General features: G+C 39.2%; 2 protein-coding genes across 2 annotated transcripts in view; both read left to right on the top strand.

The window, feature by feature from the left end:
• The first annotated feature begins 133 nt into the window (after positions 1–133).
• rpf2 (ribosome production factor 2 homolog) lies at positions 134–7,764 on the top strand. Its single transcript, XM_051409954.1, has 10 exons — positions 134–270; positions 911–1,043; positions 2,562–2,599; positions 3,137–3,176; positions 3,254–3,335; positions 3,666–3,742; positions 4,926–5,025; positions 5,141–5,243; positions 5,462–5,606; positions 7,203–7,764. Exons 1-10 carry the CDS (start codon positions 248–250, stop codon positions 7,386–7,388), a joined length of 927 nt encoding a protein of 308 aa, XP_051265914.1. The 5' UTR covers positions 134–247; the 3' UTR covers positions 7,389–7,764.
• A 1,299-nt stretch (positions 7,765–9,063) lies between these two features.
• slc16a10 (solute carrier family 16 member 10) overlaps positions 9,064–14,489 on the top strand; it is a 42,002-nt gene continuing 36,576 nt past the window's right edge. Inside the window, exon 1 of the mRNA XM_051409923.1 lies at positions 9,064–9,642. Within this exon, the coding sequence (XP_051265883.1) occupies positions 9,300–9,642 (343 nt within the window). The 5' untranslated portion in view covers positions 9,064–9,299. The remainder of the gene's footprint in view (positions 9,643–14,489) is intronic.

The raw sequence follows: 14,489 nt of genomic DNA, 5'->3' as shown, positions 1-14,489 counted from the left end.
AGAAGAAGAAGAAGAAGAAAAAGAAGCAGTATCTGGTTATTTTAGCCTGTAGCTCCCCTAGTGGGCAGCCTGTGCTGGGTAGTTTGGACACTAGAGGGCGGTAATTCACTTAAAGCAGGATATCGACCGCCGCTCAACCAAAGAAGAAGAAAAATACCAATGTTGTCTTCCGCCGCTTGGGTTCACGTGTTAGAGGAACAGCAACGTGAGTCCTGAAAGCGGCAGGAACACGAAGAAAGACAGAAAAATGACGCAGTTAGACGGAATAGTGTAAGTCTGAGCTTTCATGTATGGGACCTCACTGTGTGTATTTCCCACAGAGTTAGCTAACTGCTTCAGTGCTTGTCAAACTAACTTTATTAAGGATGCTAACGTTAGCCTAGCATCACGTTTTTCAGCAAACATTAGCTTAACGTATGGAAATACGTGTTTATTATTATTATTATGTAATAGTTGAATTTATGTTCGGTCGACACGAACTGCTCGTTATCTGTATTCAATGAGAACAACATAATGTAAGGCTGTCTGTTATAAACAATATGTCCACACACAGTCAGTGGACACTACTTACTCAAAGTGCTCACAAGACATCAAAGATACAGAAATAATAATAAGAAAAACGTTCAAATATATATCCTATTACAATATCTAACAATTATATATATTATATATATATATATATAGAAAATAGAAAGAGTCTGAAGTATGTGTACATTTTAGGTGTAAGTAACATTTCAAACTAGTGGTGGTGATGTACTGGACTTTATAATATAGAGAGGTGTTTCTAATATTCTGTCTCCCCTTTGTATGTAATGTAAAGAAGAAGTACCTGGAATATGTTGACAGATCTGTTTTGTATTTTCTGTAGTAGCAGTTTGTCATCTCCCCCTGTGTTTGTGTGTATTCTCAGGAAACCAAAGACAAAGCGTTCCAAGCGCTTCTTGGACAACAGAGCCCCGAAGCTGATAGAGGATGTGAAGACTGCCATGATTATGAAAGGGGGGAACACCAGTCAGACCATCACCCAGGCCCTCAAGGACATAGTAAGTAACCTGATTAGGGCTGCACAATAAATGGAAATATTACCGGAATTGTAATATTCAAATCACAGAAGCTGCTGTTTATGGATCAAAATAAAATGACCCCCAAAATCCCCATCATGTCACACCATTATGATTTTAATCCTTGTTATCAGTCTCCAGACGCTAAGATAACATCACACTGTGTTTACCTTCTGTTACACTAGAAGCAACCCTCCTTTGTTCTAATGGTATTTTTAAAATAATCTAGCTTAAAGTCTTTTTGTGTAGTTCTGATATGAAAATTACCGTTATGTAATAATCAATCCAATGAAACTTTGATTATAAGAAGACACAAGCAATCTAATAAATCAGCTAAGTCTAATACAGATTTCAAATCATACAGCACATCCGGTGTCACAAGTAAAGTTACTTGAATAGGTGAAAAGTAAAAGTGGAGCGATATTTCCCCCTATGTGTTGTTACAACAACAGGTTCACAGCGCACTTGTTAACCCAATGATTAAAGCTGTCTCTTTGCAGTCTTTTTATGTCAGTTTGCCACAAATCTGAGAGGACAGAAGGAAGGACTGATATCTCTGTGTTTGATAGGAATATTACACATTTTACTGACATTTTAGATTTGTTTCCAGTGAGATATGTTGAGTTTGTACAGTGACTTTGCTATTGTTCTGTTGCTGCTCTAGATGGTAAATGGGAAATGGACTGTACTTCTATAACACCTTTCTAGCCTTTGTCTTGCCTTTCTAGTCTTACGACCACTCAATGCGCTGTACACTACACGCCACACTCACCCCATTCACACACATTCATACACTGATGGTAGTGGCTACCATGCAAGGTGCCGGAAGAATGGAAACTAATTATTCATACACAGTCATACTGATGCACAGCATCAGGAGCAATTTGGGGTTCAGTGTCTTGCTCAAGGACACTTCGACATGCAGCGAGACGAGCCAGGGATCAAACCGTCAACTTATTATTATTATATTATTGTAATTGTCAGAGTATAATGTGAAAAACTACAACCTGTGTGGGGTTTTTAATAAATATTGCAATGACAATCATTTAAAATTCTGTGAAAATGCATTTTAGTCAAATAACGTCAAAACATTATTATTGCAAAAAGAAAAAAATCGTCCTCCCCTCATTTGTTTTGAACTGTTGTCTGACCCTAACACTCCTTAATAAAATTCCAGCATCATAAGCTGTGTTCTAAAACCAAAATAATAAGTTTATCCCCCCAGTTCCCCATTTGCATTTCTGCTTCCTACTCAATCTACAGGTTGACCTGAATGTAATGTTATCTCGTTTGAAAGTATTAGGGCTGCAGGATATGATAAAAAAACATATTGCGAATATTTTTGACAGATATATAGTGTTTGCGGTATGATTCATGATAAGAGGGAATGATCATTTTTACATTCAAATTTTCCACATTTGTGGTTGAGCTTAAATTAAGAAGCAGTGGAGAAGTAGAATTGTGAATTGAAACAAGAAATCTGTTTTTTTTTTTCTGCAGTATGCTCTGAAGAAGCCCAATGCTGTGCTGTACAAGAAGTAAGTGGTTTATGTCTCAGGAATGTACAAATGTGAAACATGTAACTTAAAACATTATATATGTTCCTTTTTAAATAATCTAGCAGTTTAAATTATTACAATAAGAGCATTTTAAATTAACTGTTCATTAGGGGTGGTAGTAGCTCAGTCTGTAGGGACTAACCCGAGGGTCATGTTCAGCACAGACAAGACTATGGAGCGTGGACTGGTAGGTGGAGAGATGCCAGTACTAGGGTTAGGGTCAGTACTGCCGAGCTGTCCACTAGGTGGCAGCCCATCGCTCCACCATCTCTCCACATTTGCATGTCTATAAGCCCTGTGTGTGGTTGTATTTTGGGCCTATTTGTGTAAACATGTAACATTGGGTGAAAAGGAAATACATTCTCCATTGGGGATTAATAAAGTAATCCTTCTTATTCATCTACTTCATCTTTTTCTTTATTTACTCTAGGGTGAAGTGTAACAGCTAATTATTAGTGAGCGTTGGGAAAGATGTTGAGCTGTCTGCAGCGTATTCAATCTGTACTTGCTTTTCAGGAAGAACATAACACGGCCGTTCGAAGACTCAACATCACTGGTAAGCGTGCAAAGCCCCAAAATGCTTTATTATGTTTAAATGTCGTTCGATTACTAATCATTTAAACTCTTTCTCAGGAATTTTTCTCCAAGAAGACAGACTGCTCTCTGTTTCTGTTCGGCTCCCACAACAAGAAACGGCCCAACAACGTCATATTTGGTAACTTTTCTCTCACTGTCTCCATATCACTCACTCAGTTTGACACACTGACATTTCTTTACTCAAACTTTCTGTTGTGTATTTTTGACTGACAGAGTGTTACTATATTTATTTTATGTATTAATAGAGAATCATTTTAAGTGGTCTAATCAACTCACCATACTGTCACTGTAATCTAACTGAATCCTAACCTGTGGACCTCCATTAAAAATGTTGCTGTGTGTTAGAAAATGTGTAATATTATCCTGTCTGGGATAATCTTCAGATCCGTTTTGAGGAACTACCCTCTAAACGACGTGTGTGTCTTTGTTTCCTTTGGTCTGTTTGCAGGTCGTATGTTTGACTTTCACGTGCTGGACATGATTGAACTTGGAATTGAGAAGTTTGTCTCTCTGAGTGATATTAAGGTAACATTTGCAGTTATTCTGTTAGTCTGCGTCGTCTGTTAATTGGATTTGCACCCTTGTAGACAAACCATGTAAAAGTTTAATTGATTATAATCAGAGATGATGATGATGATGATATCGATATCTTTAAAGCTTCTTACCAAAATATAATCACATTTTATGCATGTGTGCAGTAATACATCAGTAATACCTTTCCTCTCCCTCCCTGAGGGGGTCACTGGGCCTTGGAGAAAATGTATTCTGCTTTTACAGTTAAAGCTGCAGTAGGTAACTTTTATAAAAAATTACTTTTTGTCATATTCACTGAAACTTTCCCTATATCCTGAAAGTAGAACATGAGACAGATAATCTGTGAAACAATCAGGTTCCTCTGGATCCTCCTAGTACTCCTAATGGACTTTTCAAGAATGCACCAGACCTGAACGAAAACAACCAATCGGAGCCGAGAAAGATGCAAAGATGGGTTGGATTGGTGGTTTGAAGATTTTCTCACAGATTATCTGTCTCATGTTCTACTGTCAGGATACAGTGAACATTTCAGCAAATATGATAAAAAGACATTTTTATAAAAATGACCTACTGCAGCTTTGATACCATGTTTAAACTATCATCCCTTTTTATTTTTTGTTCAGTTTAACCCTATGGTCAGGCTCATCATGTAGCATGGAGCATCTGTGTTGCTATGGTTACCTGCAGTTTGGTATACATAACTAATTGCTGAATTATTTTGAGTTGTCTCAGCATACAGCTTATTTCAATCAGAAATAGGTGTTTTTCTTGGGGATGCACGATAATTATCGGGACAGATAAATTAAAATTAAATAAAAATAATATATATAAATAATAATAAATTAATTAATACATGATTAGCTTAGCATAATGGCTGAAAGCAGAGGGAAACCGCTAGCCTGGCTCTCTCCAAAGCTCTAAAATGTAACCATTAAATCTCTAAAGCTCACAAATTAACACAGATCTCATTTGTTTAATCTGTACACAAAAAAACCTATATGTGATTGTATAGGATATGCTGGGAAAAATTCAAAGGAAAAACCGTCTACCTTTTCTCTCCATTTTTGTACTTACATACCACTCTTGAGATATATTTCTTCCGCCGTGTCTTCCAGTGATTTCGGGAACACTGTTAATACCCCACCCTAAAATCTATTTTCTTTTTCTGTTGCAGGCCAGCAAATGTCCTGAAGGGACCAAACCAATGCTTGTGTTTGCAGGGGAGGCTTTTGATACCGACAATGAACACAAACGCCTGAAGAGTCTGCTCATAGGTATACACCTTTACTCTCAGTGATTGTGTTTCTAGATTTCATTTAGATGGAAACTGTGTATTTTTATTTTACTACTAACATCAGTCCTTGTCCATTTCTTTGACCCACATTTCAGACTTCTTCAGAGGTCCCACTGTGTCTGCAGTGCGTCTGGCAGGTTTGGAACATGTCCTGCACTTCACTGCCCTGGAAGGGAAAATCTACATGCGCAGCTACAGGTATAGGCATTAGAACTGGGTAGAAACATCAAGTCTGCATTTCAATTTGTTAGCGTAACAAAGTTGTGTTCTGGGTGGAAAATAAATGTATTATACATTCTGGTGAATTTTTATTTGGATTTTCTTTTGGGTGCTTTTCAAAAGAAATTAAAGTCACTGTTGACTTTTCTCTGCTAACACCCCCCTCACAGAGATACTGATGTTATGTGTCCCTGCAGGTCTCTGTTGAAGAAGTCTGGGTGCCGGACGCCGCGGATAGAGCTCGAGGAGATCGGGCCATCATTCGACTTAGTCCTCAGAAGAACACATCTGGCTTCAGATGACTTATACAAGTTAGCCCACAGACAGCCAAAGGCTCTGAAGGTAAAATTCACCTGCATATCTTTCCTGACTCTCTCTGCTTTCCTTTGATGGATAGTGGCAATAACAGTAAGAGGAGAGGTGGTTTGTATTGGGAAAATGTTGACTTGACTTAATCTGTGCATATGAACAATTATTTTTATTAGTTTTAAACAATATTAAAAGTTTTTTATAATCATGTTATTGGCCCCATGAGGCCAAACAAAAAACTAATTGTTGGAAGGGTTAAAAAATCACTATTTATAACACTGCTTTAAGAGCCTGACTACCAGTGGAATGACAAAAATCTGTTTCAATTTGTCCTGAAGGCGGCGCCAGAGGACAGACCATTTTGTTCCCTAAAATTTTAAGGGGTCTAACATCTGCACAGTGACCATTTTAGAACATCTTAAACTCACCAGTGTCAGACTTGGCCTAAGTTTTACGAGCCTGAGCTCTACTCACAGTTTGTACAAAGGCTTGAACATTTGGGAAATGCTTATTGTTATGTTTTCAAGGTTAGAAATATGCTTGAATTCAAATACACTCCTTATAAAATGTTTAATTTTCAACACAATCTGTTTATTCACTTGTGCAAACAAAAAACTAATTCTAATATTGAACTGAAATGATCCTGTTGTCTACTAGCTCGTTACACCGGATGTGGAGCAGAGCTAGGTTGAATGAAAACAGGGTGTTTTTCTGTTTTTGGTTTAGGCACTTTGAAAGTGCTTGAATTTTACTCTTAAAAAGCAGTTTCAACCCACTTATCGGTGCTTCAAGGTTAGTGCTAACATTAGAATCAAACCCCTCACAGCAGGGGTCTCACACTCAAATTGGCTTGGGGCCACTGCTGATATTGTCATCTCATAGGGGGTCCACTTCAGTTTTAAAGTACTAAAAGAAAGCTTAATATTCCTATAGTTCATACGTAACAAAGTATTGGAAACAACAGTTTCTATACATTATTGTGTCATCAAAAGCTCTGAAACCTGCTCTCTTATTATTACCATTTGCAAGTATTTGCAAGCACCTGTGCCCTTTGCCATTATTTTAATTGTATTAGTTTAGAATGATATGAAACAACTAGAAAAAAAAAGAATTCTAAAATAATAATCATGCGGCCCAGGTTATATTTTGTTTTTGACATTATGCCGCGGGCCGGAGGGAGGGGGATGGATGGAAGGAAATTGACCCTGATTTTGACAGTCAGCTCAACACGGAACTCTTTTCAACCTAATCAAAAATATTCATCAAATACTGTAGCTTCAGTGAAATACTGGAAATACTGTCAGACTGTGTGGAATAAGATGGTTTTACTAACTATTAAACTACTTAAAACTACAACTGACACACTGACACTGGAACAGAGGTGTCAGTAGTGGGAAAGTGGGGCCTGTGGTACAAATTGACTGTGTTTGTCCGTGTTTAAATGCAGGTGTATTGTTGAGTAAATCATTAAAGATATCATCCAGACATGTATTGAGACACATACATTAAAATCCATATAAAGGCATCTACTGAGTCTTAAAAAACAAAAACTAAATAAATAAAAATCAGAATAAAAGTAAGTCTCTCAAGCTGACATGTCGTTAATGCCTGTCTTTTTTACCGTTACAGGCCAAGAAGAAGAAGAACATTTCCCACAATGTCTTCGGTACCAAGTTCGGCCGGGTGCACATGCAGAAGCAGGATCTGTCCAAGCTGCAGACGCGTAAGATGAAGGGCCTAAGGAAGAGGAAGGGAGGGGTGGTCGCTGAAGACCAGGATGGACAGGCACCCAAAGTGGCCAAAGTAGAGAGCTAAAGCGCTTACAGATTGATGTCCATAACTTTGCTGCCCGACACTCACCTCATTCATAAGACTGACCATGTGCTTACCGCCAGCTTTTTACTGCCAGAGAGGACGCAGATCTATTATTCCTCCCCCTATTGTGTTTTTTTACCCCTTTTCCATGTGACTTTCAAATGGTTCTTTGTCTCAGTTCTCTGGTAAAACCACACAAACACCAGAAAAAGGTGAAGTCCAACAAATGTTATGTATCATCTGCTGTTGGAAGGCTGCCTGGAAATAGCTGAATTTCAGCCAGTCAGTAGTCGTGTCATTTCTCTGGAAACACTCACTTTAAAGGAAATAAAACAAGCTCTAAACTATACCAGGCAGATTAGAGCTTTTATTGTTATGTCTTCATTTCCTGTCTTCACTGTGTCTGTGTCTTTGATTTTGATTATGATCGCAGTATTTATTTCCCCACATTCTGTTCTTACTAAACAGTGTTGACACTCTCACCTGCTTTGTTAATGGTCGCAGGGCCAATCACACACATTCCCAGTGTCAAACCAGTCTTTTTTGCTAATTAATAACTAAAATAACTCGCTTTTTTCCTTTAGTAATAATGTGCCATGTTTCTAGCATTAAAAATGAGAATCGTATCTTTGGCTGCACAGGAAGTCAATCAGATTGCAGATAACTGCTATTTTTACAATTATTTTTGAATTTTATTTATGTGGACTCAATCTTTTAAAAGAATTTTTGGGATTTGTGATCAGTAGAAAGAGGCCATGCTCACCATTTAGAGGCTTTAAATACTTTTTTTTATTGTATTATTTTATTTATAATTTAAAATATTTAAATTAAAGCTGTTAACATCACACTAAAGGGAAATATTAAATGAAATCCAGCTTTGTTTCTTCAACCGATAACAATGATGTGATAACAAAATGTGTCGTCATTAAAGCTAATACGTTAAATCTTTACGAAGAAAACGCAGAATTCTCCGTCACCACAAGAGTTTGCTGTTTGACAGCTAACCAGAAATGATCCTACTAGTTTATTGCTTACCATCAGAAACTTGCAACATTAGCTACAGGATTATACAATAATCATAATGTAATATTTTTGAATTATGAGTTGAATCCTTGAGTCAGGGTGGTCTTCATTCACGACAGAAACCCCTCTGCACTCTGTTCTGTCTCCTAATTTACCAAAGTATTAAAAAGGAGTGGTGCTCATACATTGATTTAATAACTGCAACAATTAGAAACTCTTTTGTAGTCAAATTACATATTTTGTACATTTTACATCAACATCATTTTACAAAATGATCTAAAAATGATTTGTCAGTGTGTCTCATGACATATGAAAGTGCTTATGTAAAATTTGTGGGTTTTATTCTTATGATCTCCAACCACACTTCAGTCACTTATTATGTGAAATGTTCTGCTCACTGCACATGTCCATCTGCTTGCCTGGCAGTTTGTCTATTTTTAGCAGCTAGAAAAGGGGGAAGTGAGACCTTTCTTAACGGCAGTGGGGGGGCTGTTAAAGGGGTAAGCATTAGTCTGTGTATATACGCTCCTTTTTTTTTTATTACTAGTCGTGTAAACGCATAAACTAAAGCGATATCTAAAAGACTATTTCAATACTTGGTCGTCACGGTAGTTGACAGTGTCCAATCAGCTGCAGGGCTCCCCGTAGCCCCGCCCCTCCGCGTTGTCTATTTATAATAATGCAACAGCAGCTATTTGACAGTTACTGTAGGAACAGATGCAGCAGCACCAACACAGCTCTAACTACAGCTTCACCTCAATGGACGCAACTTCATCCATTACTCAGACATAACCTGCATTTCAATTTTCATTTCAGCCTTCACTGTAGGCTACATACCTCCAACCGCTGCCTCTGCTCTTTAATATTAACCTGACATTTAAAAAGACAATGACAGAAGGAAACAACATGCCAGAAGGTGACACAGCGGGTAAGGTTGAGGTGCCCGCCGCCGTGCCCGCAGAGGAGAAGCGGCCGCAGGAGGAGGAGGATGGGGAGGAGAAGAAGGAGAACGGGGACAGCAAAGTGACCGTCCCGGAACAAACCGCTGCTCCGGGGGCAGAGGAGGTCGAGTTTGTGCACCCCGAGGGCGGCTGGGGATGGGTGGTTATGCTGGCTGCGATGTGGTGTAACGGCTCGGTGTTCGGTATCCAGAACGCCTTCGGTATACTCTTCCTCTCTCTCATCCGAGAGTTCGGCTCCGAGACCGATGAAGACCTCCGCTTCAAGACATGTGAGTGAGACCGGGGGAGGGGGGTAAGGGGGGCTAAGGGGGGGGACGGTGCCGTCCTCAACTTCAGGTGACGCATAACTGTACGTTCTCGTAAATATGTTTAAATATCAGCCTGTAATGGTTTACCGTCTGTTATTCAGCTGCATTCACACAAGAAATGTCATTTATGTGTGTAAGCTAACTCCCGCCAGTAAGACTCAATTAAACGTAACGTTAACGTTAACGGTGTTGCTCACGGACACGTTACGTTGAACGGTCAGTGGCGGGGAAATGAACCGGTGACTTTAGCCTTCCACACTCACATGCTGTCCACTTCTGTGTAAAGTCATTGCTGCTGCATTATTTAATGGCCTTTAACGGCAGAGTGAGTAACTGTAACTAATTACAGTTTTATCCAACTATACATTAGTTAGTTGACTTAGCTAACGTCAGCTAGCAAGTAATACGATATGTCGTTTCCTGTATTACAGAATGCGGCTCGAGAGGGAGGGAGGTAACTGTGGTTAAAGGACACGACTGTGAGGATATACGTGGTGGAATTATTTTTGGCGGGCAGGTAATGCCACAGTGCTATAAGAGGGGGCAATAGTTGAATGTGGTTGTACTGGTTTCTCTCAGAAACCGTGGTGCTGTGTGAAAGTTCACAGTTGCGGCATACTTTCAGTGACTGTCTGGATACATGGGGAGACACGAGAGAGATGTGTTGGGTGTAAACTGTGAGATTTCTCCACTTGATGATAATAAAATTCTGGAAACTGTGTGTAAGAGCCTGGCGGAAAGCATCATATATTTTCTTCACATCTTGTGGTATGCTAATCTGAACATCGAGAGGAGGAATAAACTGCAGACGATTGTGCACATGGCCTCCACAATCTCAAGAAGCTACAAAGCTCTTGAGAAGTAAAGCTGACCGAATTAATGATCCTTCTCAGCCACTGTACAGTGTATTTGAGCCTCACCTTCAGGGAGCTGTTTATAGACTACTGACTGCTAATAGAAATGCCTCCAAGAAATCCTTTGTCCCAGCCAGGTGCTGTCAAGTTAATAAATGAAAGTAGGATCTGGTAGACTAGATATAGACTGGCCAGGAGCCTGACTTTGCTTAACTTCTTTGCACAGTAGGTTAACGTGATATTGTGTATAGGGTACTTGTGTATTATGAATGTCTCTATGACATATGCTGAAACTAAAGACACATTTCTACAAAAGTAATTCACAAATGATACTACATTGTAAAACCTGACAACACATCTTAATAAAAGAAGAAAGTTAACATAAATGAATCCTCTAAATAAGGTTAGTTTGAGTGAACTTAAATTTGTGCAGTATCTTAAGTATTGGTGATATAATTCCAGTTTGTTCCATTGACTCATTTTCTTGAAGTTGACTTTATATCATTACAGAAACATAAGGTCAGTGCTATATTGCTGTATAGATTAGGTATGCATCCAATAATTCTTAATGATCCCTCAAAGTGTAAACACTTAATGTTAGTCACATAAGAAAACACAGAAAGTTTGTTGGCTACCATTTTGATAATCAGTTACAAATAATTTTTATCATAGGTCAGCTGTTTTGACAGGTAATGTAATAATTTGCTTTAGTAGGGGTAAGGGGTTAAGTAGTAGTAAGAGTAGGGTCAAAAAACATATAAACTTATATATACTTCATTCAGATAAATTCTGTTTACACATTTTAAATAAGTTTGGAGAAATACTGCTGAGGAGTGTAACATACTAGTTTTAACTTTAATTAACTGAATGGGATTGGTACCAATAACTTCATTTACCCAAGTTACCATAACAATAAATATTTTACTCAAATCAATTATCAAAATAGTTTTAGTTAATAAACTCAAACGGTTTAAGGCAATTGGTTTTCTTCAAACAGTTTGAGTTGAACTAACTCATTAGGTTTTACATTGTATGTTAATTTGTGGTGTTGGTGTATAGGATGTTAAAAGGTTATTATCTTTACTTGTCTCACACCTGGGCTGTGAATATAAATGATGGAAGGGTTTCCATGTTTCTCTGTATTCATGTTCATGAAAAGCTTGTCAGAGTCATGAAGGGGTTAGTGCAGGGAGGAGATTGGGGGGTCAGGGTCAAGGCAAAGGTTACACCCTCTTCCTTGTGTGTGTGTGTGTGTGTGTGTGTAGGAGAGAGGGAGAGGTGAATGATGAGCTGATGTTCTGCTGTGATTGTAAACAGCTGTTGTTGGTGCCACTGTTCGGCAGATGAGTGTATAGACAGAGTAGAACTGTAATGGAAACCCTTTTTTTGGTCTGTATAGAACCTAAAAAGTTTAAGGATAGGTTGTGTGTAGACTGAAAAGCTGCCATAACATGATGAGTTCAATGTTAAAGGGCCCTTACACCCTTCAGATTTTACTTTTTCCACAGCGATTGTATGAACATCTGCATTTTGTTCGTATTGTTCTACCGTCCTGCTTGTCTGCCTTTAAAGGCATACATCACTGATGGATGTGGATGCTCCCACTATTATAAGGTCTGTACCAAAGCTGGAAGCTTCGTTAATAACGTTGATATTTGAATTTTAAATCAACATTCGAAGAACCATAAAAACATAGTGACCAGGTTACCACAGTGTCCCCGTATCTCTCCTCTGCTTGCTCTCTGTCTGTATAAAGATCTGCAGGTCTGTGTGTCTGTCTGACCGAGGGCGGGGCTCAGTTACACACACAGATGTGTCAAAATATGACATTCTTTACAGCCTTACTTCACACATACCTCTTTTGGTCCGGACCTTCGGACTTTTCAGTTTGGTCCGAACCAAAATTGTAGGTGAGAAAGGTGCCACGGACCACGGTCCGGATCAAAAGACCAAAATTTGGTCCGAACTAAAGAGGTGGTCTCGGTCCGAATCAAATTGAACCATGGTTCGGGTCGTTTACGGTATGAAAACACTTTTTGGATGGTTCGGACTTTCGGACCAATTACAGGAAGTTGGGCATACGTACCATAGAAGAAGAAGGAAAAAAAATGGAAGAAAACCCCCGCCAGAACAAGCAAAAATGAGTCGTGGAAGTACATGGGGAGAGGAGGAGATTATATGTTTAATTTCAATTTGGTTTAATTTCAATTTGGTCAGAATCTTTTTCTTTTCCCTGTCACATACACTGCTCAGTCTGCCTTGGATATGATGTACACACACACACACACACACACACACACACACACACACACCCCCCCGAGTGTCCAGAGTTCATTGGTGCTCTGTCTTGATGAGTGATGTCTTCCCCAAGTGGGGCTGAGACAACTGGACGAAGGGAATGTGGGGAGGAGGGGGACGACAGTTGCACTCAAGACTTAACTTCTGCCAAGGGTTTTGCTTCTTTTTCTGTTTTCACAAGTAATATAAGGGCACTTGACACGGCTTTGTGTGCTAAATATAACTACAGTCTAATAACATAACTCTTGAACGAGACATAATTTAATATTGAGAGCATTTATTTGGCTATTTTGTATGCCTCTTATCCCTTAATAGGTTTTAATCCTGCAAAAACCTAGAATGAAGTGGAAGTAACAAGAATGAGAAAAATAAATGAGTTAAGTAAAAAATAATAATAATAATAATTTCCAATAAAATACTACTAAATATAATATATCATATAAGTTAGTCATTAGCCAGTGGTGCAGAGTAGTAGTTTTATAGTGAAAAAGAACACACTGTGCCTTTTGGAGCTGGTTTGATTCAGCATGTTACGTAATCATTTGGGTCTCTCCAAACCTTTGAACCTGGCTCCTTTTGGAATTGATCTGGTCTTGACAAAGGTGGTCTTGACCGCAGCTCGGTTTTAAGCTTAGGTAGTCGGAATACCAATATATTGCCAATGTGCTCAAATGTGTGCTTCGTTGTGCTCCAGGATCAGGCCTGGACCAAAGCTGGTCCAGTAAAGAGAAAAGAAAGGCACATGGCTGCTGCTCGTCTCAACCTCAATCACTCATCTTACTGTTCACACACAGCTGTCTCATCTTGGTTAGCTGCTTCTGGGATTCATTTCCATGAGGCCCTTAGGCCTTTGATGGAGATCTGCATTTTAAACATCACACATATGGAACCAAGCCATTTGGCTTTGTGTTGCTTTATTCTGTCAAAAGTTGTCTTTATTTTATTTTTGGCCCTTTTTATGCAGATTGGACAGAGACAGCTAAGATCGACAGGAAAGGTGGGTAGAGAGAGAGAGGGGATGACACACAGCAAAGGGCCGTAGGTCAGACTTGAACCCAGGCCGCTGCAGCAACTCCGTATATGGGTCACCAGCTCTACCGACTGAGCTAACCGGGCACAAAAAGTTGTCATTTATGGGTGCCATGGTCTCCAGACTAAGGACGTGTTGAGTTAGCCAACTGTTCCAAGCTCACTCAGTCTCATGTTATGTTATGGCATATTTATGGTCCGCCACAAGCTCCACCTGTGCATCTAACTCACAGTATAATTGTGGGAAACAAAATAATATGGCGTCTGCTGGATTTCTTTGTAGTGGTATTAATTAAATGTTTTAGAAAAGCTGCCGTGAAATCAGGCATTTTAGGCCTCAACAATCCCAAAAAACTTCAGCAAAAACCTGGAGGCACCGATAACAACACTATGGATTGGAATCTGGATTGGTTCGTGGATTGGCGATGTCTGTCTGATATCTGCTGAGTGGATTACGTCAGTATCGGCGTACTGATATTGGATCAGATTGGTTCCATCTCAACTATGGAGCTCCTCGTCCCCCTTGTGTTATGAGGATGCACATGGTTGACGCGTTGCATTCCTGCCGTAGGTTTCTCAGTATTCCAAGGCAGAGCAGAAGAAGAAGACTGCAAATAAACAATGCTG

Source organism: Dicentrarchus labrax, unplaced genomic scaffold (assembly GCF_905237075.1).
Source record: "Dicentrarchus labrax unplaced genomic scaffold, dlabrax2021, whole genome shotgun sequence".
NCBI lineage: Eukaryota > Metazoa > Chordata > Actinopteri > Moronidae > Dicentrarchus > Dicentrarchus labrax.
Note: the sequence above shows the minus strand (reverse complement) of the source record. Positions and strands in the feature narration are given on the sequence as shown.

Excerpts from the sequence above, each read along its gene's own strand:
- rpf2 (XM_051409954.1), top strand. The coding sequence starts at position 248 with ATGACGCAGTTAGACGGAATAGT. Across the intron at positions 5,026-5,140 it reads CCTGAAGAGTCTGCTCATAG|ACTTCTTCAGAGGTCCCACT; the intron begins GTATACACCTTT and ends CCCACATTTCAG. Across the intron at positions 5,607-7,202 it reads GACAGCCAAAGGCTCTGAAG|GCCAAGAAGAAGAAGAACAT; the intron begins GTAAAATTCACC and ends TTACCGTTACAG.